This window comes from Bufo gargarizans, chromosome 4 (genome assembly GCF_014858855.1).
Source record: "Bufo gargarizans isolate SCDJY-AF-19 chromosome 4, ASM1485885v1, whole genome shotgun sequence".
Classification (NCBI taxonomy): domain Eukaryota; kingdom Metazoa; phylum Chordata; class Amphibia; order Anura; family Bufonidae; genus Bufo; species Bufo gargarizans.
In genome coordinates, this window is record NC_058083.1 from 468,360,719 (window position 1) to 468,387,087 (window position 26,369).

The following is a 26,369-nucleotide window of genomic DNA, read 5'->3' on the forward strand; positions in this document are numbered from 1 at the left end:
CAGGGAGCGCACGGCGTCATAGCAACCAGTGACGCCGTGCGCTCCTGCTCTCAGGAGGGATCCAGGCCACGGTTCCACAGCCCGCACACGGCCGTGTGCATGGGGCCTTAGATGCTTGAGTGGATCATGTCAGTGATGCTCCATTGCCATGTCCAGCTCAGGGTTTAGTTGTAGCCTAGTAGAATACAGAGGGGATATCCAAACCAGCACTGTCTAGGTACTGTATATTTAATTTTGGGTGCATTTAGAGCTCGATAAGTCTGCCCAAAAGGTGAATTTTTAAACTTTGCTTAAATTTAAACTTGATATTATTTTTTCATATTGCTATTTTCCAGATTGTCAATGTCATTCATAAGCTAAATAAATATCTTTTTGCTCACATTTCAGGCTTTTCCCTGCATTTCTACAGGAATTTACGGTAAGAATCAATTTTCTAAATTTTTACTAAATTATTCACTGATGACATCATGGTACATAAATATGTTGTAGAATCCATAATGTTATGACAGGCTGCTGTGTTTTTAAGAATTCTTTGATTTAATGTAAAAATCTTTAGAACGCTATACGAAATATAATTTCAACTTTCAGACAAAGTAGTCCCAAACTGGAAATCAAACTGATGACCAGGTTCTCACCATTCCTACCTATCTCATAAACATTCTCTGAGCTTTTTCTCAGCACCTCAACCCCCACCGTTTAAAATTTCTGACATGTCACTTTGACTTGTCAAATGTTTTGTGAAAGTGCGTTTTCTCTTTAAGGTGTTCCCCAGGTACAGCAGATAATGCTCATTGAAATTGCCACATTAAAAAACCTCTGACTTTGTAATTTATTCCGTTGTGACAAGCCGGTGTTCACGAGCAGTCATCAAGAATAGTTATAGCATCTAGCATGAGTGAGAACTGCATTCATAAAGGCCACAATACTCATCCAAATCTGGAAATAAATTGAATATATTATAAAGTGTGTAAAAATTAAGGAGTGTTACCTGTTATTCTTAATTTTTTTTTATTTGATCAAATTTTTCCCTAGTTGATCATATTTTTTTTAAAGAAATTGCCTCTTAATCTTTAGTAAAGGTATAGCCGATGTACAGCTTGTGATTTGTTGAATAAAAGTTATGTGGCAATTTAAAGCTACTTTCACACTCGCGTTTGGTGCGGATCCGTCATGGATCCACACAAACGCATCCGTTCAGATAATACAACCGCATGCATCCGTTCAGAACGGATCAGTTTGTATTATCTTTAACACAGCCAAAATGAGCACCATTGAAAGTCATTGGGGGACGGATCCATTTTCTATTGTCAGTGAAAACAGATCGGTCCCCATTGACTTACATTGTGTGTCAGGATCCGCACAATCAGGATCCTAATCCATGTCATATAATAATAAAACCTGGCAGCCCGATGAGATTGTGTTTATTTGCACAATCCTCAGAAGAGGTACAAACGTGAGCATTTTTGGTAAAACACATGACCTTCTTCAGACACTGAAGAAAAAAACCTCCAGATAAAAACTAGAACTCACCATATGTTATATGCTAAAGTCAATTTTAGTTTTAAGTTTTTGTTTTAAATTTTAGTTTTTTTGTTGCTACTAGAGATGAGCCAAAAATGGGAAAATTTGATTCGATTGCTTTGTTGTATTTTACAAAAAAATTGCATTTCTTTGTAAGTAGTGGGTGCAATGCCAAGGAACGGCGATTGCGCCGCTCCACATCATTGTACTCCTCAGATTCCGTGCTCATCACTAGTGATGAGCGGTAGCGTTTATATTCAAATTCACAAATATTTTGTACAATATTCGTCGAACATTCGCAAATTCGAATATTCGTTGTATTCAACTTTTTTTTTACTCGCAAAAATCGGCAAGGTAATGATCGCATAATATGCGAATATTACGCGATTAATACAGGCATGGGTCAAAAATGAATATATAGCACTATAGAATATAGTGCTATATATTAGTTTTTTAGAATAGTCGTCATTTTTTTCCATCTGAAGTCATGAAGTAACTTAAGCAGGGAGGAATCATAACTGCAGATGGAAAAAAAAAATACAAATATTCAAAAAAACAAATATATAGAGCAATATAGCTACTATAGTGCTATAAGAATATATAGTGAATATTTGAAAAAATACGAATATAGAGCAATTTAGCTAATATAGTTCTATAATCTTTTTTTTTTTATAGTCAGAATTTTTTTCCAATCTGGACTTCAGATGAGAAAAAAATTACATCTATTAGACAAAGAAGATTATAGCACTATATTAGCTAAATTGCTCTACATTAGTTTTTTTTTTTATATTCGTTTTATTGCTATATATTCTTGTTTTAGAATATTACGAATATTCTAAAAAAAAAACTAATATATAGCACTATATCGAATGTAAATAAGAAAAAAGGCAGCACCTTTTTTTTTTTTTTTTTTTTTTATTCTTTATGCTTTGGGACCTTGGTCACAGGCCCCCACAAGGTTTTGCACCCGCGTTTAATGTGTACTGTTTGTTTTCTTTTTCTACTATATCGAATATACAGACGTGGACAAAATTGTTGGTACCCTTTGGTCAATGAAAGAAAAAGTCACAATGGTCACAGAAATAACTTTAATCTGACAAAAGTAATAATAAATTAAAATTCTATAAATGTTAACCAATGAAAGTCAGACATTGTTTTTCAACCATGCTTCAACAGAATTATGTAAAAAAATAAACTCATGAAACAGGCATGGACAAAAATGATGGTACCCCTAACTTAATATTTTGTTGCGCAACCTTTTGAGGCAATCACTGCAATCAAACGCTTCCTGTAACTGTCAATGAGACATCTTCACCTCTCAGCAGGTATTTTGGCCCACTCCTCATGAGCAAACTGCTCCAGTTGTGTCCGGTTTGAAGGGTGCCTTTTCCAGACTGCATGTTTCAGCTCCTTCCAAAGATGCTCAATAGGATTGAGGTCAGGGCTCATAGAAGGCCACTTTAGAATAGTCCAATTTTTTCCTCTTAGCCATTCTTGGGTGTTTTTAGCGGTGTGTTTTGGGTCATTGTCCTGTTGCAAGACCCATGACCTGCGACTGAGACCAAGCTTTCTGACACTGGCTAGTACATTTCTCTCTAGAATTCCTTGATAGTCTTGAGATTTCATTGTACCCTGCACAGATTCAAGACACCCTGTGCCAGACGCAGCAAAGCAGCCCCAGAACATAACAGAGCCTCCTCCATGTTTCACAGTAGGGACAGTGTTCTTTTCTTGATATGCTTCATTTTTTCGTCTGTGAACATACAGCTGATGTGCCTTGGCAAAAACTTCGATTTTTGTCTCATCTGTCCACAGGACATTCTCCCAGAAGCTTTGTGGCTTGTCAACATGTAGTTTGGCATATTCCAGTCTTGCTTTTTTATGATTCGTTTTCAACAATGGTGTCCTCCTTGGTCGTCTCCCATGTAGTCCACTTTGGCTCAAACAACGACGGATGGTGCGATCTGACACTGATGTTCCTTGAGCATGAAGTTCACCTTGAATCTCTTTAGAAGTCTTTCTAGGCTCTTTTGTTACCATTCGGATTATCCGTCTCTTAGATTTGTCATCAATTTTCCTCCTGCGGCCACGTCCAGGGAGGTTGGCTACAGTCCCATGGATCTTAAACTTATGAATAATATGTGCAACTGTACTCACAGGAACATCTAGTTGCTTGGAGATGGTCTTATAGCCTTTACCTTTAACATGCTTGTCTATAATTTTCTTTCTGATCTCTTGAGACAGCTCTTTCCTTTGCTTCCTCTGGTCCATGTCGAGTGTGGTACACACCATATCACCAAACAACACAGTGATTACCTGGAGCCATATATATAGGCCCAATGGCTGATTACAAGGTTGTAGACACCTGTGATGCTAATTAGTGGACACACCTTGAATTAACATGTCCCTTTGGTCACATTATGTTCTGTGTTTTCTAGGGGTACCATCATTTTTGTCCATGCCTGTTTCATGAGTTTATTTTTTTACATAATTCTGTTGAAGCATGGTTGAAAAACAATGTCTGACTTTCATTGGTTAACATTTATAGAATTTTAATTTATTATTACTTTTGTCAGATTAAAGTTATTTCTGTGACCATTGTGACTTTTTCTTTCATTGACCAAAGGGTACCAACAATTTTGTCCACGTCTGTATTAGTTTTTAGGATATTCTTCTTTTTTTTTTCAATCTGTACAGTTGTTCCACTTTGGCATACCTCTCCGCGACAAGCGTCCCCGTCAACATGGGAATGCCTGGGGGTTAGAATATACCATTGGATCTTAGTTTTCACGACCTCACTGAGATCGTGTCATAGTAGTCATATTTGGTATTGTCAAAGTAGTCATATTGATTGTGTCAAAGTAGTCATACTTGATATTGTTGCGTCCGCAACAACCTGCTCTATAAAAATAGCACATGATCTAGCCTGTCAGATGAACATTGTAAAAAATAAAAAGTGCCAAAACAGTTTTTTTTTTTATCTTGCCTCGCAAAAAGTGTAATCTAGAGGAACCAAAAATCATATGTACCCTAAAATAGTACCAAACAAAACTGCCACCTTGTCCCATAGTTTACAAAATGGGGTCACTTTTTGGGAGTTTATACTCTAGGGGTGCATCAGGGGGTCTTCAATTGTGACATGGCAACTTAAAATTATCCCAGTGCAAGAAACCATTTTGGGGGAAGGTGAACGGTTGTGGCAGGGTGAGAGAGCGGCTTTTTTAACAGCCAGGGAACGAGGAGGCTGAGTCTGCACGCACCGTGACTGTTTTAAGACGTGATACCATTGCTCGAGTGATAGAAAATGTCAGAGACCGAGCAACAGTACATGGAAACCTCAGTAAATGGCCATGAGACTGCATAGGGTGACACTGCCGACGCTAAACAGTCCGTGACGCCGGTTGGCCAAAATAGCTCCAAGGGTGAGCAGATCAATGAAATCAAAGCCACGAAGGACGCAGGGTGCGTACCTGATATTTCTCCCAGTATAAATCAAGCAGCAAAAATGTTTGTTGGAGGACACAAGCAAGAGACTTGAAAGAAAATTTTTCAAAGTTTGGGGAGGTATCGGATTGTGCGATCAAGATGGACTCTAATACAGCAAGATCTAGAGGTTTTGGATTCATTCTTTGTAAAGATGCTTTAAGTGTTGACATGGTTCTGGAACAAAAAAAAACACAGCTTGGATGGGAGGCTGATTGACCCTAAAAAGGCAATGACAATGAAAAAAGATCCAATAAAGAAAATATTTGTTGGTGGGTTGAATTCAGAAGCTGGAGAAGATAAGATAAGGGAATACTTTGTAACTTTTGGAGAGATTGAATCAGTTGAACTTCCAATGGACCCAAAAACTAATAAAAGGAGAGGTCTTGTCTTCATTACATTTAAAAAAGAAGAACCCGTAAAAAAAGATATTGGAAAAGAAGTTCCATAACGTCAGTGGTAGCAAGTTTGAGATCAAGATTGCCCAACCAAAAGAAGTCTATCAGCAACAGTATAGTGGGCAAGGAGGTTTTGGTGGTAGAAGTTGACGAGGTGGAAAAGGTCATGGACAGAGTTGAAATCAAGGATACAACAATTACTGGAACCAAGGTTATGGCAATCAAGGATATGGCTATGGCTAACAGGGATATAGTGGCTATGGAAGCTACGACTACTCTGGATATGGGTATTATGGATATGGACCAGGTTATGATTACAGTCAGGGCAGTGCAAATTATGGCAAAGCTCCTAGACGTGTTGGCCTTCAAAATAACTACAAGCCATATCGAATTTCTTCAGGGTAAATATAGCTGATTTTTGGAACTGCCTTTTGGAGTTAAGTGTGGACTCTCGCTCCTTTTGTACAGAAGGCTTCATCCTAGGGAACCAGTGTTAACTTTCACCTTTTTATTTAGTATTGTTTGTGTCATGCATTTCCAGATTTGGACGTGCTAATTTTACTGTACTTTTTGGTACCTTTTGGATTCTAATGTATTGTAAGGTATTTTATATGTGCAAATTCACCATTATATTTTTGAAGCTATCAAAGCTTTTGAAATAAAATGAACTTTGAGTAAAAAAAAATAATAATAATTACCCCAGTGAAATCTGCCTTCCAAAAAACATATGGTGTTCCTTTCCTTCTGCGTCCTGTTGTGTGCCCATAGTGCAGTTTATGACCACATATGGGGTGTTTTTGTAAACTACAGAATCAGGGTAATAAATATTGAGTATTGTTTGGCTGTTAACCCTTGCTCTGTTACTGAAAAAAATGGATTCAAATGGAAAATCTGCCAAAAAAGTGAAATCTTGAAATGTCATCTAAATCTGTTTTGAATACCTTGAGGGGGTGTAGTTTCTAAAATAGGGCCATTTATGGGTGGTCTCTATTATGTAAGCCCCTCAAAGTGACTTCGAACCTGAACTGGTTCTTAAAAATTGGGTTTTGGAAATTGAATAGTTTGCTTCAAAACGTCTAAGCCTTGTAATTTTACAAAATGATCCAAACATGAAGTAGACATATGGAAATTACTATTTTAAGAGGTATTTTATTTTATTTTGAAAATTACAAATTGTTAGAAAATTTTTGGTAAATTTGGTATTTTTTATAAATAAAAATGAAATATTTTGACTCTAATTTACCACTGTCATGAAGTACAATATGTGATTAAAAAACTATCTCAGAATGGCTTGGATAAGTAAAAGCGTTTTAAAGTTATCACATAAAGTGACACATGTCAGATTTGCATCAGGTTAGACCACTAATCAGACCGCCAATGTTAATAAGACCCCAATAAGACCTCATATCAATCCTCCATGCCTCTAATTAGCCCCCAGCCATATATGTAATTAGCCCCCAGCCATATATATCAGCAGCCCCCAGCCTCAGATCACAAAATAAATAAACCACTTAACTCTCCTGCTCCTGGACGCCGCCGCTTCTCTCCTCCATGCTCCTCCTCATGCTGTCAGCTGTGCTGTGAACTGGCGCGCACAGCGTGAAGTCATAGAGCGCCCTCGCGCTGTGCGAAGCCACTGCACTGTTACTTTATAACCCCTTTAAGGTAAAAAATGGCAGGGTCCTGAAGGGGTTAATATTTATATTAAAAATTACAAGTTACACATCATTTCCACATGTAGTGAAAAAATAAATAAGCTGTTGTGTATTGTACTAACAGCTGAAATTAATTTACTGGACAAAGTAGGCAATTTGATATCTGCTAGGTGCTGTACAAAGCCCGAAACAAGACTTAATCATGTGTGCATATCTAGATGAGACAGGAACACAGAATGAGAGGTTTTATGAGACTGGAAACGAATGAGGAGTACTGGTGGCGATAAAATATCACATTGAATACGCATTAGCTCAGCACGTTTAAAGCTGATCCCCTACACACAGACTTGGCAACCTCAGGCATCAATATGATTACAACGAAGAGTATATATTATGTATAAAGGCTCCTGACATGTAAGTGCAGGGCCTAATCCATTCACATTTAGAAAGCCATTTACTCATCGGGTTATGCTATTAGAACAACAAAACATCAATCGTAACTGGGGACTGTGCTCGGTGGTTTTGCTGAGATTTGTTCTTTTTATAATTTTCAGGCCTCACTATCGTAATGCGTTATTTTTCTTCTTTCAGACTTAATTTTTTTTCCTCTCTGTTTGACATATAATCCTACAAGTTTTAATAATAAAATATATCAACGTTCATACTGGCAGAGTTCCCAGAATGTGACGTTGGTAAGTTGGCCAGTTTGCCGAGGTCGGTACTGTATACAGCTTTTGTGTGGGCTATTTAGAAAAATTTATGGCCAGAATATTGTGAGTGGGCTATGGTTAGCAGGCACCAGGCTAAATATAATGCATTTAGTCAAGCAGAATATAAATGTAGAGTGTTTGTATTGCTGAACATGAAGATGTAAACTTAAATGTTCAAGCCATAACTGAATGTATGTATGTTCTCAGAAGTGCACAGAAATGCATTTTTGATCCACATCTGATCTGCATTTTTTTGCAGATAGCACACAGACCCATTCATTTCTAGAGGTCCCCAAAAAACAAAAAAACATTAAAATAGAACACTGATTTCATCCATGTGCTGTCTGCATCTATATGCCTATCATGAAAATTATAGAACATGCCTATGTCTATTAATGTAACTGAGAAATATGCGGGTTGCCCATTCAAGGTGCCTATATTTAGATATCTGTGGTTTGCGGACCGCAAAACGGATATGGTCATGTGCATGTAGCCTATTGTCACGGAAGGTGTACAGAAAACTAGAAGACACAAAATGAAGATCCGACTGACTGGATCCAAAACTAAGGAACAAAAGGGAGAGCCCTACATCAGACCTGGCTCTCTCCCTAACTGCTCAGCATATGCGAAAATCCCAATGGTAGATGATCGCATATACTCGTACCTCGACTGTATAACACCTGAACACCCTACAATAGTGAGGGGACACGACCACCGGCTCCCTACACTAGATACGGAGGGAGTCAGGGTCACCTGGGATCCAGCAAACAGGAAAACACAAATGAACGAACAAAACTTATCTGTAGAAGAATCAGTAGTAGGATCAGCATGCACACACTCCAGGAAGTAATATAAACCGCAAAGTGATGCAGTATGGGAAGGGATTTAAAGGGATGCAATCAGTGCAACTACATGACAGCTGAGAGAGGCTAACGAGATGAGAAAATGAAAGCAAAACAAAAGGAACCTCAAGGAGGAGGTTCTGAAGGACATCTGTCAGAGCTTCTCAGATGTCTGGTGGTGACACCTATATGTAAGCAAAAAAGTTATTTAGCCCCCTTTTCAAATCTTCCTACAAAAGGAAATGGATTTATGTTAATTTTCAGTAACAGGGGTCTTCCATGGACATTTCAGACACAACAGGGTGGGGATAAAAATTTCTCACAATTTGGAATTTTGATGTTTGTAGGTATAGGTAGTTAATAAAATTGCTATATTTGATCAAATGTTTAATCGCATCTGAATGACGCAGCTCAGGGACAACAACAATCTATTTTAGCAGGTAGTGTAGCTTCTCTGAAGCCCTTCCAGGACCTTTAACTCAAGTATAGTTATTAGTTACAGTCTGTTGGTCCTGTTAGTTGCAATTGTTTCACCATCAAGGTGATTACTCCCAGACATTCGCTTAGTCAGCTCTGCATATTTCATGCTCTACTCTCATATTTGCCAGGAGGCACCTTTCTAGACCCGTCTTCGTATCTGAAATGCCTGTTTTTATGGAAAGACTTTCCTCTCCAACCTGCTTCTGCTCCACATCAGATTACCTTGTGGTGTGCACCACAGTGGTGGCATCAAGGTCAGCAGTCTATGTCCATTTTTTCTAAGCTGTACTTTGAGGGTGCCATAACACACAACATATTTTGTTGCAGAGAATTTCTGTGATTCAAAACTAATTACACATATTTTGCAGTTATCAGGTGGTCTTATCACTCTGGCTCTTTGGTGATGCATCAGAAACATCCTGCCCCTCAGTGCAGCTTCTCCTCAAGCTGCTGAATAGTGATGAGCGGCAGGGGTCATATTCAAATTCGTGATATTTCGCAAATTTTTTGTAGAATATTCGTTGAATATTTGAGAATTTGAATATTTGTTATATTCTACTTTTTTTTACTCGAAAATCGGCAAGGTAATGATCGCGTACTATGCGAATATTACGCAATCAATACAGGCGTGTGTTAAAAACGATTATATAGCACTATAGAATATAGTGCTATATATTTGTATTTTAGAATAGTTATCATTTTTTCCATCTGAAGTGAACACTGAACACTGTTCACTTCAGATGGAAAAAAATTATGACTATTTTAAAATACGAATATACGGTATAGCACTATATTAAATATAGTGCTGCTGCATATTAGTTTTTTTGAATATTTGTCATTTTTTCCATCGGAAGTCATGATTCCTCCCTGTTTAAGTTGCTTGTGGGCCAATGACTCATTGACCCACAAGCAAAAAGCAAGAAGGAATCAGGTGTTCAGATGGAAAAAATGACGAATATTCGATATAACGAATATATAGCACTATATTCGAAATATTAGTGAATTCTCGAAGTGGCGATATTTGAGATAAAAATTTGCTTTTCGAATATTCGTGCTTAACACTACTGCTAGACTCTGGTCTCTACAGGTTCTACAGAAATATTCTGGAAGTAGCTCTTAGGGTATTGTCACCCAGGTTACATTTCCTAGAATTTTTCCCTGAATTGTTGTAAATTTTGCCTTCTGGATTGCAAAACGTAAAATCCACAGCATAGATTGACATGCTAAAAATTTAAAATCCACACTAATTTAATTTATGCGGTGGATTTTTTTGCGAGTTTGGGTACCCGCGCCCAAACCTGGACTTTTTCACTGAAGTCTGGGTTCGGGTGATTTTATTATTTTCCGATATAGCCATGATATAACTGAAAATAAAGTGAAGTTTGGGTCCCTATTGACTTCAATGGTGTTCACATTCAAGGTCGCATTCGGGTCCTGAACCTGAACTTTGACCTGAACTTTGCCTGACCCCGGCGAACCCGAACTTCCATGGGTTCGCTCATCCCTAGTCATCAATATTTGATCATTGGAGGTCTGGCTCCATCCCAGCCCCCACCAGTCAGCTGTTTGAAGAGACCATGGTGCTCAGTAGGCTTCTTCAGGAAGACCTCTTCCTAGGCCAGTGACATTACCGTAGATTGGTGAAATGGCATAGATGCAGTTTAGTCCCAATCCCAGCGCTGTACGCTGTATAATGTACAGTGCTGTGTTTGGTAAGTTGTGACAAGGTGATCAGGGTGATGCTGGGTGCCAGACCCTCTTTCTTTAAGTAATGCAATGTTTTTAAACTATATGAAATATCAATGGTGAGTTCTCTTTAAATAAAAAGCAAAATATACATTTTGGAAGAAAAAAGTAAGCAATTTTAGATTGCTCTTCAATGGGAATGTGAAAGCAATACAATGTAAGGGTTCAGCTCCCAGTCAAGAGGCAGGCCAATTTAATCTAATATTTTTCTTGCAAATGTACAAAGGGGTTATCGCACAGAATGTATTCCTGTGCAGTAAATAGGGCATTGCATATTAAATATTTTTGCAATATACCGTACATGCAATAAAAATATTGTGAGGTTTTTATGTATTACATATTCTTACTTGGTAGCGCCCCCTGCTGTTTATCATTTTAGTCCACCTTCTGCATTCAGAGGTAGATGAACATTCTCAGCAGCTTCTTTGTTCCTTACCTACTATTAGTTAGGTGCTTGATGAGGTTCTGCCTAGACAGAGAAAAGAAAGTCCTCTAGTTAAATGAATAAAAAATTATGTTTTAAAATTATTGGATAACTTTTTAATAAAAACTCTTGTTAAAAAAAGAAATAATTTTATCTTAATACCATATAATTATTATTGAAAATAAATTAGCAATAAACCCAGAAAAGATTTGATAAAATGGCCATGTTCTTGTAAATATGTTTAAGAAAAAACCTTGTCTGTGAGCTGTTTATTTATTAAGCCTTTGACAGCGCTTTATGTTTTTCTGTTTATCACCGTGGTATTTTTTTTTTTTTTACCTGACCTGGAACATCTTTGTAGTTCACATTTTTTAAGATAACAAAAGGACAGCATTTATTGGAGAATGTTGTTTATTTTATTCACACTCCTAGTACAGATGAGCGAATCGAAGTTGATGAAGTGGAATTCGTCAGGAAAAATGTAATTTGCACTGAATCCGAATTTCCTCACGATTCGTGGTAACGAATCAAATTTTTTCCTAAAATGGCTGCTGCACGTGTGAGGACATAAAGCAAGGAACTCTGGGAAGGCGGGATAACCCATAATTAGAGTTGAGCGAACACCTGGATGTTCGGGTTCGAGAAGTTCGGCCGAACATCCCGGAAATGTTCGGGTTCGGGATCCGAACCCGATCCGAACTTCGTCCCGAACCCGAACCCCATTGAAGTCAATGGGGACCCGAACTTTTCGGCACTAAAAAGGCTGTAAAACAGCCCAGGAAAGAGCTAGAGGGCTGCAAAAGGCAGCAACATGTAGGTAAATCCCCTGCAAACAAATGTGGATAGGGAAATGAATTAAAATAAAAATTAAATAAATAAAAATTAACCAAAATCAATTGGAGAGAGGTTCCATAGCAGAGAATCTGGCTTCCCGTCACCCACCACTGGAACAGTCCATTCTCAGATATTTAGGCCCCGGCACCCAGGCAGAGGAGAGAGGTCCCGTAACAGAGAATCTGTCTTCATGTCAGCAGAGAATTAGTCTGCATGTCATAGCAGAGAATGAGGCTTCACGTCAGCCACCACTGCAACAGTCCATTGGCATATATTTAGGCCCAGCACACACACAGGCAGAGGAGAGAGGTCCCGTAACAGACAATCTGGCTTCATGTCAGCAGAGAATCAGTCTGCATGTCATAGCAGAGAATCAGGCTTCACGTCAGCCACCACTGCAACAGTCCATTGGCATATATTTAGGCCCAGCACACACACAGGCAGAGGAGAGAGGTCCCGTAACAGAGAATCTGGCTTCATGTCAGCAGAGAATCAGTCTGCATGTCATAGCAGAGAATGAGGCTTCACGTCACCCACCACTGCAACAGTCCATTGGCATATATTTAGGCCTAGCACACAGGCAGAGCAGAGAGGTCCCGTAACAGACAATCTGGCTTCATGTCAGCAGAGAATCAGTCTGCATGTCATAGCAGAGAATGAGGCTTCACGTCAGCCACCACTGCAACAGTCCATTGGCATATATTTAGGCCTAGCACACAGGCAGAGCAGAGAGGTCCCGTAACAGACAATCTGGCTTCATGTCAGCAGAGAATCAGTCTGCATGTCATAGCAGAGAATCAGGCTTCACGTAAGCCACCACTGCAACAGTCCATTGTCATAAATTTAGGCCCAGCACCCAGGCAGAGGAGAGAGGTCCCGTAACAGACAATCTGGCTTCATGTCAGCAGAGAATTAGTCTGCATGTCATAGCAGAGAATCAGGCTTCATGTCAGCCACCACTGCAACAGTCCATTGGCATATATTTAGGCCCAGCACCCAGGCAGAGGAGGGAGGTCCCGTAACAGAGAATCTGTCTTCATGTCAGCAGAGAATCAGTCTGCATGTCATAGCAGAGAATGAGGCTTCACGTCACCCACCACTGCAACAGTCCATTGGCATATATTTAGGCCTAGCACACAGGCAGAGCAGAGAGGTCCCGTAACAGACAATCTGGCTTCATGTCAGCAGAGAATCAGTCTGCATGTCATAGCAGAGAATCAGGCTTCACGTCAGCCACCACTGCAACAGTCCATTGGCATATATTTAGGCCTAGCACACAGGCAGAGCAGAGAGGTCCCGTAACAGACAATCTGGCTTCATGTCAGCAGAGAATCAGTCTGCATGTCATAGCAGAGAATGAGGCTTCACGTCAGCCACCACTGCAACAGTCCATTGGCATATATTTAGGCCTAGCACACAGGCAGAGCAGAGAGGTCCCGTAACAGACAATCTGGCTTCATGTCAGCAGAGAATCAGTCTGCATGTCATAGCAGAGAATCAGGCTTCACGTCAGCCACCACTGCAACAGTCCATTGTCATAAATTTAGGCCCAGCACCCAGGCAGAGGAGAGAGGTCCCGTAACAGACAATCTGGCTTCATGTCAGCAGAGAATTAGTCTGCATGTCATAGCAGAGAATCAGGCTTCATGTCAGCCACCACTGCAACAGTCCATTGGCATATATTTAGGCCCAGCACCCAGGCAGAGGAGGGAGGTCCCGTAACAGAGAATCTGTCTTCATGTCAGCAGAGAATCAGTCTGCATGTCATAGCAGAGAATGAGGCTTCACGTCAGCCACCACTGCAACAGTCCATTGGCATATATTTAGGCCTAGCACACAGGCAGAGGAGAGGTTCATTCAACTTTGGGTAGCCTCGCAATATAATGGTAAAATGAAAATAAAAATAGGATTGAATGAGGAAGTGCCCTGGAGTCCAATAATATATGGTTATGGGGAGGTAGTTAATGTCTAATCTGGACAAGGGACGGACAGGTCCTGTGGGATCCATGCCTGGTTCATTTTTATGAACGTCAGCTTGTCCACATTGGCTGTAGACAGGCGGCTGCGTTTGTCTGTAATGACGCCCCCTGCCGTGCTGAATACACGTTCAGACAAAACGCTGGCTGCCGGGCAGGCCAGCACCTCCAAGGCATAAAAGGCTAGCTCTGGCCACGTGGACAATTTAGAGACCCAGAAGTTGAATGGGGCCGAACCATCAGTCAGTACGTGGAGGGGTGTGCACACGTACTGTTCCACCATGTTAGTGAAATGTTGCCTCCTGCTAACACGTTGCGTATCAGGTGGTGGTGCAGTTAGCTGTGGCGTGTTGACAAAAGTTTTCCACATCTCTGCCATGCTAACCCTGCCCTCAGAGGAGCTGGCCGTGACACAGCTGCCTTGGCGACCTCTTGCTCCTCCTCTGCCTTGGCCTTGGGCTTCCACTTGTTCCCCTGTGACATTTGGGAATGCTCTCAGTAGCGCGTCTACCAACGTGCGCTTGTACTCGCGCATCTTCCTATCACGCTCCAGTGCAGGAAGTAAGGTGGGCACATTGTCTTTGTAGCGTGGATCCAGCAGGGTGGCAACCCAGTAGTCCGCACAGGTTAAAATGTGGGCAACTCTGCTGTCGTTGCGCAGGCACTGCAGCATGTAGTCGCTCATGTGTGCCAGGCTGCCCAGGGGTAAGGACAAGCTGTCCTCTGTGGGAGGCGTATCGTCATCGTCCTGCCTTTCCCCCCAGCCACGCACCAGTGATGGACCCGAGCTGCGTTGGGTGCCACCCCGCTGTGACCATGCTTCATCCTCATCCTCCTCCACCTCCTCCTCATCCTCGTCCTCCTCGTCCTCCAGTAGTGGGCCCTGGCTGGCCACATTTGTACCTGGCCTCTGCTGTTGCCAAAAACCTCCCTCTGAGTCACTTCGAAGAGACTGGCCTGAAAGTGCTAAAAATGACCCCTCTTCCTCCTCCTCCTCCTCCTCCTCCTGGGCCACCTCCTCTTCCATCATCGCCCTAAGTGTTTTCTCAAGGAGACATAGAAGTGGTATTGTAACGCTGATAACGGTGTCATCGCCACTGGCCATGTTGGTGGAGTACTCGAAACAGCGCAACAGGGCACACAGGTCTCGCATGGAGGCATTGGTGGTGAAGTGGTGCTGTTCTGTAGTGCGACTGACCCGTGCGTGCTGCAGCTGAAACTCCACTATGGCCTGCTGCTGCTCGCACAGTCTGTCCAGCATGTGCAAGGTGGAGTTCCACCTGGTGGGCACGTCGCATATGAGGCGGTGAGCGGGAAGGCCGAAGTTACGCTGTAGCGCAGACAGGCGAGCAGCAGCAGGATGTGAACGCCGGAAGCGCGAACAGACGGCCCGCACTTTATGCAGCAGCTCTGACATGTCGGGGTAGTTGTGAATGAACTTCTGCACCACCAAATTCAGCACATGCGCCAAGCAAGGGATGTGCGTCAAATTGGCTAGTCCCAGAGCTGCAACGAGATTTCGCCCATTATCACACACCACCAGGCCGGGCTTGAGGCTCACCGGCAGCAACCACTCGTCGGTCTGTTGTTCTATACCCCGCCACAACTCCTGTGCGGTGTGGGGCCTGTCCCCCAAACATATGAGTTTCAGAATGGCCTGCTGACGTTTACCCCGGGCTGTGCTGAAGTTGGTGGTGAAGGTGTGTGGCTGACTGGATGAGCAGGTGGAAGAAGAGGAGGAGGAAGCCGAGAAGGAGGAGGTGGCAACAGGAGGCAAAGAATGTTGCCCTGCGATCCTTGGCGGCGGAAGGACGTGCGCCAAACAGCTCTCCGCCTGGGGCCCAGCTGCCACTACATTTACCCAGTGTGCAGTTAGGGAGATATAGCGTCCCTGGCCGTGCTTACTGGTCCACGTATCTGTGGTTAGGTGGACCTTGCCACAGATGGCGTTGCGCAGTGCACACTTGATTTTATCGGATACTTGGTTGTGCAGGGAAGGCACGGCTCTCTTGGAGAAGTAGTGCCGGCTGGGAACAACATACTGTGGGACAGCAAGCGACATGAGCTGTTTGAAGCTGTCTGTGTCCACCAGCCTAAATGACAGCATTTCATAGGCCAGTAGTTTAGAAATGCTGGCATTCAGGGCCAGGGATCGAGGGTGGCTAGGTGGGAATTTACGCTTTCTATCAAATGTTTGTGAGATGGAGAGCTGAACGCTGGCGTGTGACATGGTTGAGACGCTTGGTGACGGAGGTGGTGGTGGTGGTGTTGGTGGTACATCCCCTGTTTGCTGGGCGGCAGGTGCCAACGTTCCTCCAGAGGCGGAGGAAGAGGCCGAGGCGGCAGCAGCAGAATAGGCCGAGGCGGCAGCAGCAGAAGAGGTAGCAGGGGGAGCCTGAGTGACTTCCTTGGTTTTAAGGTGTTTACTCCACTGCAGTTCATGCTTTGCATGCAGGTGCCTGGTCATGCAGGTTGTGCTCAGGTTCAGAACGTTAATGCCTCGCTTCAGGCTCTGATGGCACAGCGTGCAAACCACTCGGGTCTTGTCGTCAGCACATTGTTTGAAGAAGTGCCATGCCAGGGAACTCCTTGAAGCTGCCTTTGGGGTGCTCGGTCCCAGATGGCGGCGGTCAGTAGCAGGCGGAGTCTCTTGGCGGCGGGTGTTCTGCTTTTGCCCACTGCTCCCTCTTTTGCTACGCTGTTGGCTCGGTCTCACCACTGCCTCTTCCTCCGAACTGTGAAAGTCAGTGGCATGACCTTCATTCCATGTGGGGTCTAGGACCTCATCGTCCCCTGCATCGTCTTCCACCCAGTCTTGATCCCTGACCTCCTGTTCAGTCTGCACACTGCAGAAAGACGCAGCAGTTGGCACCTGTGTTTCGTCATCATCAGAGACATGCTGAGGTGGTATTCCCATGTCCTCATCATCAGGAAACATAAGTGGTTGTGCGTCAGTGCATTCTATGTCTTTCACCGCTGGGGAAGGGCTAGGTGGATGCCCTTGGGAAACCCTGCCAGCGGAGTCTTCAAACAGCATAAGAGACTGCTGCATAACTTGAGGCTGAGACAGTTTCCCTGGTATGCATGGGGGTGATGTGACAGACTGATGGGGTTGGTTTTCAGGCGCCATCTGTGCGCTTTCTGCAGAAGACTGGGTGGGAGATAATGTGAACGTGCTGGATCCACTGTCGGCCACCCAATTGACTAATGCCTGTACCTGCTCAGGCCTTACCATCCTTAGAACGGCATTGGGCCCCACCATATATCGCTGTAAATTCTGGCGGCTACTGGGACCTGAGGTAGTTGGTACACTAGGACGTGTGGATGTGGCAGAACGGCCACGTCCTCTCCCAGCACCAGAGGGTCCACTAACACCACCACGACCATGTCCACGTCCGCGTCCCTTACTAGATGTTTTTCTCATTGTTATGGTTCACCACAACAACAAATATATTATTTGGCCCAATGTATTGTATTCAAATTCAGCGGGATATAAATTTGAGGCCTAGTATTTAGGCGCTGGGTGACCGGTATGGATTTAGTGACAGAATTAGACTTGGAAATGCACAGAAGCGTGTGTGTGAAGTTATTCTGAATGACCCTATGTGCACCTTCAATATGATCTACCCTTTTAGGGATAGATTTCAAATAGCTCTGATATAGCAGAAACGACTAAATTATGAAATTGCTAAATTGGGAATTGTATTTCAACCCAGAACAAAAAATGTGCTTTGACGGACACTAAATAACTTTCCCAGCCACAACAGGACAGCGGTAACGAGAGATTTAGCGGGATATAAATTTGAGGCCTAGTATTTAGGCGCTGGGTGACAGGTATGGGTTTAGTGACAGAATTAGATTTGGAAATGCACAGTAGCGGGTGTGTGAAGTTATTCTGAATGACCCTATGTGCACCTTGAATATTATATACCCTTTTAGGGATAGATTTCAAATAGCTCTGATATAGCAGAAACCACTAAATTATGAAATTGCTAAATTGGGAATTGTATTTCAACCCAGAACAAGAAATGTGCTTGAACGGACACTAAATAACTCGCCCAGCTACAGCACTAGGGACAGATTTAGCGGGATATAAATTTGAGGCCTAGTATTTAGGCACTGGGTGACAGGTATGGGTTTAGTGCCAGAATTAGACTTGGAAATACACAGTAGCGGGTGTGTGTGAAGTTATTCTGAATGACCCAATGTGCACCTTGAATATTATATACCCTTTTAGGGATAGATTTCAAATAGCTCTGATATAGCAGAAACCACTAAATTATGAAATTGCTAAATTGGGAATTGTATTTCAACCCAGAACAAGAAATGTGCTTGAACGGACACTAAATAACTCGCCCAGCTACAGCACTAGGGACAGATTTAGCGGGATATAAATTTGAGGCCTAGTATTTAGGCGCTGGGTGACAGGTATGGGTTTAGTGCCAGAATTAGACTTGGAAATACACAGTAGCGGGTGTGTGTGAAGTTATTCTGAATGACCCAATGTGCACCTTGAATATTATATACCCTTTTAGGGATAGATTTCAAATAGCTCTGATATAGCAGAAACCACTAAATTATGAAATTGCTAAATTGGGAATTGTATTTCAACCCAGAACAAGAAATGTGCTTGAACGGACACTAAATAACTCGCCCAGCTACAGCACTAGGGACAGATTTAGCTGGATATAAATTTGAGGCCTAGTATTTAGGCGCTGGGTGACAGGTATGGGTTTAGTGCCAGAATTAGACTTGGAAATACACAGTAGCGGGTGTGTGTGAAGTTATTCTGAATGACCCAATGTGCACCTTGAATATTATATACCCTTTTAGGGATAGATTTCAAATAGCTCTGATATAGCAGAAACCACTAAATTATGAAATTGCTAAATTGGGAATTGTATTTCAACCCAGAACAAGAAATGTGCTTGAACGGACACTAAATAACTCGCCCAGCTACAGCACTAGGGACAGATTTAGCGGGATATAAATTTGAGGCCTAGTATTTAGGCGCTGGGTGACAGGTATGGGTTTAGTGCCAGAATTAGACTTGGAAATACACAGTAGCGGGTGTGTGTGAAGTTATTCTGAATGACCCAATGTGCACCTTGAATATTATATACCCTTTTAGGGATAGATTTCAAATAGCTCTGATATAGCAGAAACCACTAAATTATGAAATTGCTAAATTGGGAATTGTATTTCAACCCAGAACAAGAAATGTGCTTGAACGGACACTAAATAACTCGCCCAGCTACAGCACTAGGGACAGATTTAGCTGGATATAAATTTGAGGCCTAGTATTTAGGCGCTGGGTGACAGGTATGGGTTTAGTGCCAGAATTAGACTTGGAAATACACAGTAGCGGGTGTGTGTGAAGTTATTCTGAATGACCCAATGTGCACCTTGAATATTATATACCCTTTTAGGGATAGATTTCAAATAGCTCTGATATAGCAGAAACCACTAAATTATGAAATTGCTAAATTGGGAATTGTATTTCAACCCAGAACAAGAAATGTGCTTGAACGGACACTAAATAACTCGCCCAGCTACAGCACTAGGGACAGATTTAGCGGGATATAAATTTGAGGCCTAGTATTTAGGCGCTGGGTGACAGGTATGGGTTTAGTGACAGAATTAGACTTGGAAATACACAGTAGCGGGTGTGTGTGAAGTTATTCTGAATGACCCAATGTGCACCTTGAATATTATATACCCTTTTAGGGATAGATTTCAAATAGCTCTGATATAGCAGAAACCACTAAATTATGAAATTGCTAAATTGGGAATTGTATTTCAACCCAGAACAAGAAATGTGCTTGAACGGACACTAAATAACTCGCCCAGCTACAGCACTAAGGACAGATTTAGCGGGATATAAATTTGAGGCCTAGTATTTAGGCGCTGGGTGACAGGTATGGGTTTAGTGCCAGAATTAGACTTGGAAATACACAGTAGCGGGTGTGTGTGAAGTTATTCTGAATGACCCAATGTGCACCTTGAATATTATATACCCTTTTAGGGATAGATTTCAAATAGCTCTGATATAGCAGAAACCACTAAATTATGAAATTGCTAAATTGGGAATTGTATTTCAACCCAGAACAAGAAATGTGCTTGAACGGACACTAAATAACTCGCCCAGCTACAGCACTAGGGACAGATTTAGCGGGATATAAATTTGAGGCCTAGTATTTAGGCGCTGGGTGACAGGTATGGGTTTAGTGACAGAATTAGACTTGGAAATACACAGTAGCGGGTGTGTGTGAAGTTATTCTGAATGACCCAATGTGCACCTTGAATATTATATACCCTTTTAGGGATAGATTTCAAATAGCTCTGATATAGCAGAAACCACTAAATTATGAAATTGCTAAATTGGGAATTGTATTTCAACCCAGAACAAGAAATGTGCTTGAACGGACACTAAATAACTCGCCCAGCTACAGCACTAAGGACAGATTTAGCGGGATATAAATTTGAGGCCTAGTATTTAGGCGCTGGGTGACAGGTATGGGTTTAGTGCCAGAATTAGACTTGGAAATACACAGTAGCGGGTGTGTGTGAAGTTATTCTGAATGACCCAATGTGCACCTTGAATATTATATACCCTTTTAGGGATAGATTTCAAATAGCTCTGATATAGCAGAAACCACTAAATTATGAAATTGCTAAATTGGGAATTGTATTTCAACCCAGAACAAGAAATGTGCTTGAACGGACACTAAATAACTCGCCCAGCTACAGCACTAAGGACAGATTTAGCGGGATATAAATTTGAGGCCTAGTATTTAGGCGCTGGGTGACAGGTATGGGTTTAGTGCCAGAATTAGACTTGGAAATACACAGTAGCGGGTGTGTGTGAAGTTATTCTGAATGACCCAATGTGCACCTTGAATATTATATACCCTTTTAGGGATAGATTTCAAATAGCTCTGATATAGCAGAAACCACTAAATTATGAAATTGCTAAATTGGGAATTGTATTTCAACCCAGAACAAGAAATGTGCTTGAACGGACACTAAATAACTCGCCCAGCTACAGCACTAGGGACAGATTTAGCTGGATATAAATTTGAGGCCTAGTATTTAGGCGCTGGGTGACAGGTATGGGTTTAGTGACAGAATTAGACTTGGAAATACACAGTAGCGGGTGTGTGTGAAGTTATTCTGAATGACCCAATGTGCACCTTGAATATTATATACCCTTTTAGGGATAGATTTCAAATAGCTCTGATATAGCAGAAACCACTAAATTATGAAATTGCTAAATTGGGAATTGTATTTCAACCCAGAACAAGAAATGTGCTTGAACGGACACTAAATAACTCGCCCAGCTACAGCACTAAGGACAGATTTAGCGGGATATAAATTTGAGGCCTAGTATTTAGGCGCTGGGTGACCGGTATGGATTTAGTGACAGAATTAGACTGGGATATGGCCAAAAAATAAACAGACTATTGCTGGTTAAATGCACTTGGTGTGACAGCTTCACCCTGATGTAGGCTTTAGCCAAAAAACAACCACACCATTGAGGGTTAAATGCACTTGGTGACAGGCGCAGCTTGCCCCTGATTTAGTATATGGCCAAAAAATGAACAGACTATTGCTGGTTAAATGCACTTGGTGTGACAGCTTCACCCTGATGTAGGCTTTAGCCAAAAAACAACCACACCATTGAGGGTTAAATGCACTTGGTGACAGGCGCAGCTTGCCCCTGATGTAGTATATGGCCAAAAAATAAACAGACTATTGCTGGTTAAATGCACTTGGTGTGACAGCTTCACCCTGATGTAGGCTTTAGCCAAAAAACAACCCTACCATTGAGGGTTAAATGCACTTGGTCGCAGCTTGTGCTGGCGCACCACAAGACACAAAATGGCCGCCGATCACCCCAGAAAAATGTGACTGACAAACGGTCTGGGCAGCCTAAAAACAGTGAGCAATTGAGGATCAGCAGCTCAATGATCCACAGCTGCAGATCGATCAGTTAATCAAGTCCTTTGGAGGAGTTAATCTGCCTAATCTCGCCCTACTGTCGCAGCCGCAACCTCTCCCTACGCTAATCAGAGCAGAGTGACGGGCGGCGCTATGTGACTCCAGCTTAAATAGAGGCTGGGTCACATGGTGCTCTGGCCAATCACAGCCATGCCAATAGTAGGCATGGCTGTGATGGCCTCTTGGGGCAAGTAGTATGACGCTTGTTGATTGGCTGCTTTGCAGCCTTTCAAAAAGCGCCAAGAAAGCGTCACAAAAGCGCGAAGAAAGCGACGAACACCGAACCCGAACCCGGACTTTTACGAAAATGTCCGGGTTCGGGTCCGTGTCACGGACACCCCAAAATTCGGTACGAACCCGAACTATACAGTTCGAGTTCGCTCATCCCTACCCATAATGCCATGCTTGCAGCCAATCAGCAGCTAGCAAGGGCTGTGATATCACAGCCCTATAAATAGCCTTAGCCATTTTGGATTCTGCCATTTTCCAGCGTACTTAGTGCAGGAGAGACGTCATCAGGCACTAGGGACAATGTTAGGAAAGACTTCATTGTGCTAAAAAAAACAATTTACAAGTTCAGGAAAAGATTATTCAAGGTGTAGGGAAAGGAAAGCGAGGAATCATTCCACAGTATTTATGTTGAACAGGGTTCAGTAGGGGAGGTTACAGCCTGGGTAATAGAAACAATCCTATTACACCTTGCTGCACTGACTGGGGATCCAAATTGACATTATACAGCTCTGTAATTCCAGCAAACCGTTCTTGTTATTGGGGTGCAAGTGCTGTTTGATACAGCCATTAACAGGGGTTATTACAAGGAAATATTTCTACCTATTATTTTCCCTTGTGCGGTGCAGTTATATGTTCTAAAGCATTTTTTGGCTTGTATTAGTGGGTAGAAAAGGGTTTATTAGCTGTTGTGTGGTAAAGTGCCAAAATTACAGCACTTTTTGTCGTGTATCATTGGCAAAAGTAAAATATATTTGCCGTTCAGCGGTGCAGTTATATGTTCTAAAGCCTTTTCTGTCATGTATTATTGGCAAACGTAAAATATATTTGCCATTTAGTGGTGTCGTTATATGTTCTAAAGCCCTTTTTGTCATGTATTAGTGGCAAAAGTAAATAGATATTTTCCATTCAGCGGTGCAGTTATATGTTCTAAAGCCCTTTTTGCTGTGTATTGGTGGCAAAAGTAAAATATATTTGCCGTTCAGCAGTGCAGTTATATGTTATAAAGCCTTCTGTGGCGTGTATAGGGGGAAAAATAAGGGACTATTTGCCGTTCAGCGGTGCAGTTATATGTTCTAAAGCCCTTTTTGTCGTGTAATAGTGGCAAAATAAAAATATATGTTCTTTTTGGCGTGCATTAGCGGGGAAAAAGAAAAGGGGCTCATTAGCCATTGTGTGTTGAAGTGAGATAATAACAGTCATTTTTGGTGTTTTCTGGTGTGATTGTAGACTTTCGTCTGTATGAACCGAATTACGTAGATTAGCCATTGTGGGAACTCGCTATGGTAGACAGGATTTTTTTTTTTTTTACAATGAGTTTTTTTTTATTAGGTTTTAAAAATGTTCAAGTAGAAAAACAATGTAACCATTTTTCATCATTACATCAGAACATCATATAGTAACAGACATTCCAGATTTAGTTAATAATTATGCATACAAGTACAAAAGATCTCACGTCTGACGAATGAATAAAAGCATAGATGTCTGTGCAAAGGATGTGAATGATCCAGAGTGTTGATAAATATACCCAAAATGTACGCGCACAGGAGTGGTGCTCCAACCATGTGGAGTCATGTAAGAAAGTACAAAATATACCAAAAGAATATAATAGAAAATAAGTAATAATAACTAAACTACACACTCTCAACAGTAGAAAATGGTAACAGGAGATTCTCTTCCCTTTTTTTTTTCCCCCTTTTTTTTTCCCCCTTTTTCCCTTCCCTCTTTTCCCCTTTTCCCCTTTTCCCCTTCCTCCCCCTTCTTTCCCCTTTTTTTTTTGAGCCATCAAAAGGAGAAAACATTGCAATCAAATTCTGTACATACCCAAGTATTTTTTCTCCCCAATTACCCAACCTCCCAGCTCCCTTGGGGAGTGGGAGTGGGAGATGTGTAAATAAAAAAAAATAAAAAAAATAAAAAAAATTTTTGTCTATCCAGCCCTAAAGTAACCACCTCTTCCATATTTCATCCATAGTTTTTTTATTTTCTGCTATGGCCCTCCATCACCCGTTCTTCTTTAATCAGATCATCCACTGCTTTTCTCCACTGCCGAACTGTTGGAGGGTCAGCACCTACCCATTTCTTAAGTATTAAGAGTCTAGCTTGAAATAGCACCTTACTCAGGACCGTACTTATATCTCTATTTAGACCCAGGTGTTCGGTTGCCCCCAAAATACAAATCATGGGATCTTCTGATATTTGAACCTTCAAAATTCGATATATAGTATCTGTTATTTCTGTCCAATATCTAAATAATCTGGGGCATCTCCAAAAACAGTGCATTAAATCAGCTCTCTCTCCCCCACATTTTACACAATCATCCGAGGCTCTAACACCCATTCTTTTCAGTATCCATGGGGATCTATGCAACCTGTGAACTACAAAGAATTGTGAAATCTTATGTGAACCCCTATTTGAGACTCGAGAGTAGTTCTTTAATGCATCATTCCATTTTTCTTCTGTAAAGAATTGAAGTTCATTCTCCCATTTTTTCCTAGCTAATATTGTGACCCGTTTCTTTTTTCCGTCCATCAGTATCTTGTATCTTTTTGCCGTTGTTCCTCCTCTTTTACCCCCATTAGTGAATTTGTGCAATAGCTCAGAGCTTTCCATCTTATATTTATCCTCTTGCATAGCTGACCTCAATGCATTCCTAGACAGGATTAGCAGACGCAGTATAGAGGCAACAACAAGTTCTTTGGATCAATCTGTTCAGTGTTTTATTCACACTTCAGGCAAGTGATAAAACACGCAGTCATATTCAAACAAAAAGTCACCTTACGGTGTTGGTGGCAATTCACACCATGCTGCAGTCCTGCCTCAATGAGTCCTTGCTGATAGCAGCACCAACCTGTTGTCACACCAAACAGGTAACAAGCCTTCATCCAGACACAAGGCACCAAGATCCCAACACAGAGACATGGCTTCTGAGCTCAGCTGCCAAACAGATCCATCCTGGCACACAATGTAAGTCAATGGGGACAGATCCATTTTCACTGACACAATCTGGCACAATAGAAAACTGATCCGTCTTGGCTAATAATACAAACAAATCCGTTTAGAACGGATACAGACAGTTGTATTATCTTAACAGGTTAGTCCATGACCGATCCGCACAAAACGCGAGTGTGAAAGTAGCCATGGCCGGGGGACTCAGCACATCAGGCTGTGGTCACTTTTGCAAGAGGTGGAGTAAGTCATAATACTGGGTCCTCGCAGGCTCAGCCAGCTTAAACCCCCACTGATGTACCCGTTGGGCCCGGACCAACACATTCACCCCCAGTCCTGCCAAAATCTTACCTTTTACTTTTTGGTAGTTGGCCGCTTGATCGTCCGGCACGTTGAAATACAGCTACTGGGAATCGGATACCAGGAATGGAGCGAGGACCTCAGCCCACTGGTCACGGTATACCTTTTCCCTGATGGCCACTTTCTTATACATCGTCAGGTAAGTTTTGATGTCGTTTGCGGGGGTCATCTTAGGAATCGTGCCACGGACTGCTTTCCGGGCATCGTGGGCGCTTGGGGTTGCGCCTGCTGTCTTCAAAGCCATCACATGTTGTAGCAGCAACTGTTTAGTCTTCTGCTGCTGCTTATTAGCCTCATGTTGCTGCAGGTTTGTCTCCATGAGGGCGTTTACAACAGCCTCCATTTTGTTGTGGGGCACTGGTTGCAATACAGCTGGTTTAATGTACAACATACAACCGTGCCTGAAAACCAAAAATATCTGTGTTCACTCCAGCCTCACTGCTCTTGCCCGCATCCTCCACCAATTGTGGGGACTTGCTCTGGTAGACAGGATTAGCGGACACAGTATAGAGGCAACAAGTTCGTTCGATCAAACAGTACAGTGTTTTATTCACACTTTAGGCAAGTGACAAAACAAGCAGTCATATTCAAACAAAAAGTCACCTTGCAATGTTGGTGGTAATTCACACCATGCGGCAGTTCTGCCTCAAAGAGGTATTGCTGATAGCAGCACCAACCTGTTGTCACGCTAAAAAGGTAGCAAGCCTTCTTCCAGACACAAGGCTCCCAGATCACAACACAGAGACATGGCTTCTGAGCCCG

General features: G+C 42.2%; 1 protein-coding gene and 1 pseudogene across 1 annotated transcript in view; both read left to right on the top strand.

Annotated features, from left to right (window-relative positions):
* Nucleotides 1–26,369, top strand: part of MACROD2 (mono-ADP ribosylhydrolase 2) — a 2,142,907-nt gene that overhangs the window by 1,557,827 nt on the left and 558,711 nt on the right. Inside the window, exon 6 of the mRNA XM_044291259.1 lies at nt 388–418. Coding sequence (XP_044147194.1) covers nt 388–418 — 31 coding nt within the window. The remainder of the gene's footprint in view (nt 1–387; nt 419–26,369) is intronic.
* Nucleotides 4,826–5,807, top strand: LOC122933968 (annotated as a pseudogene).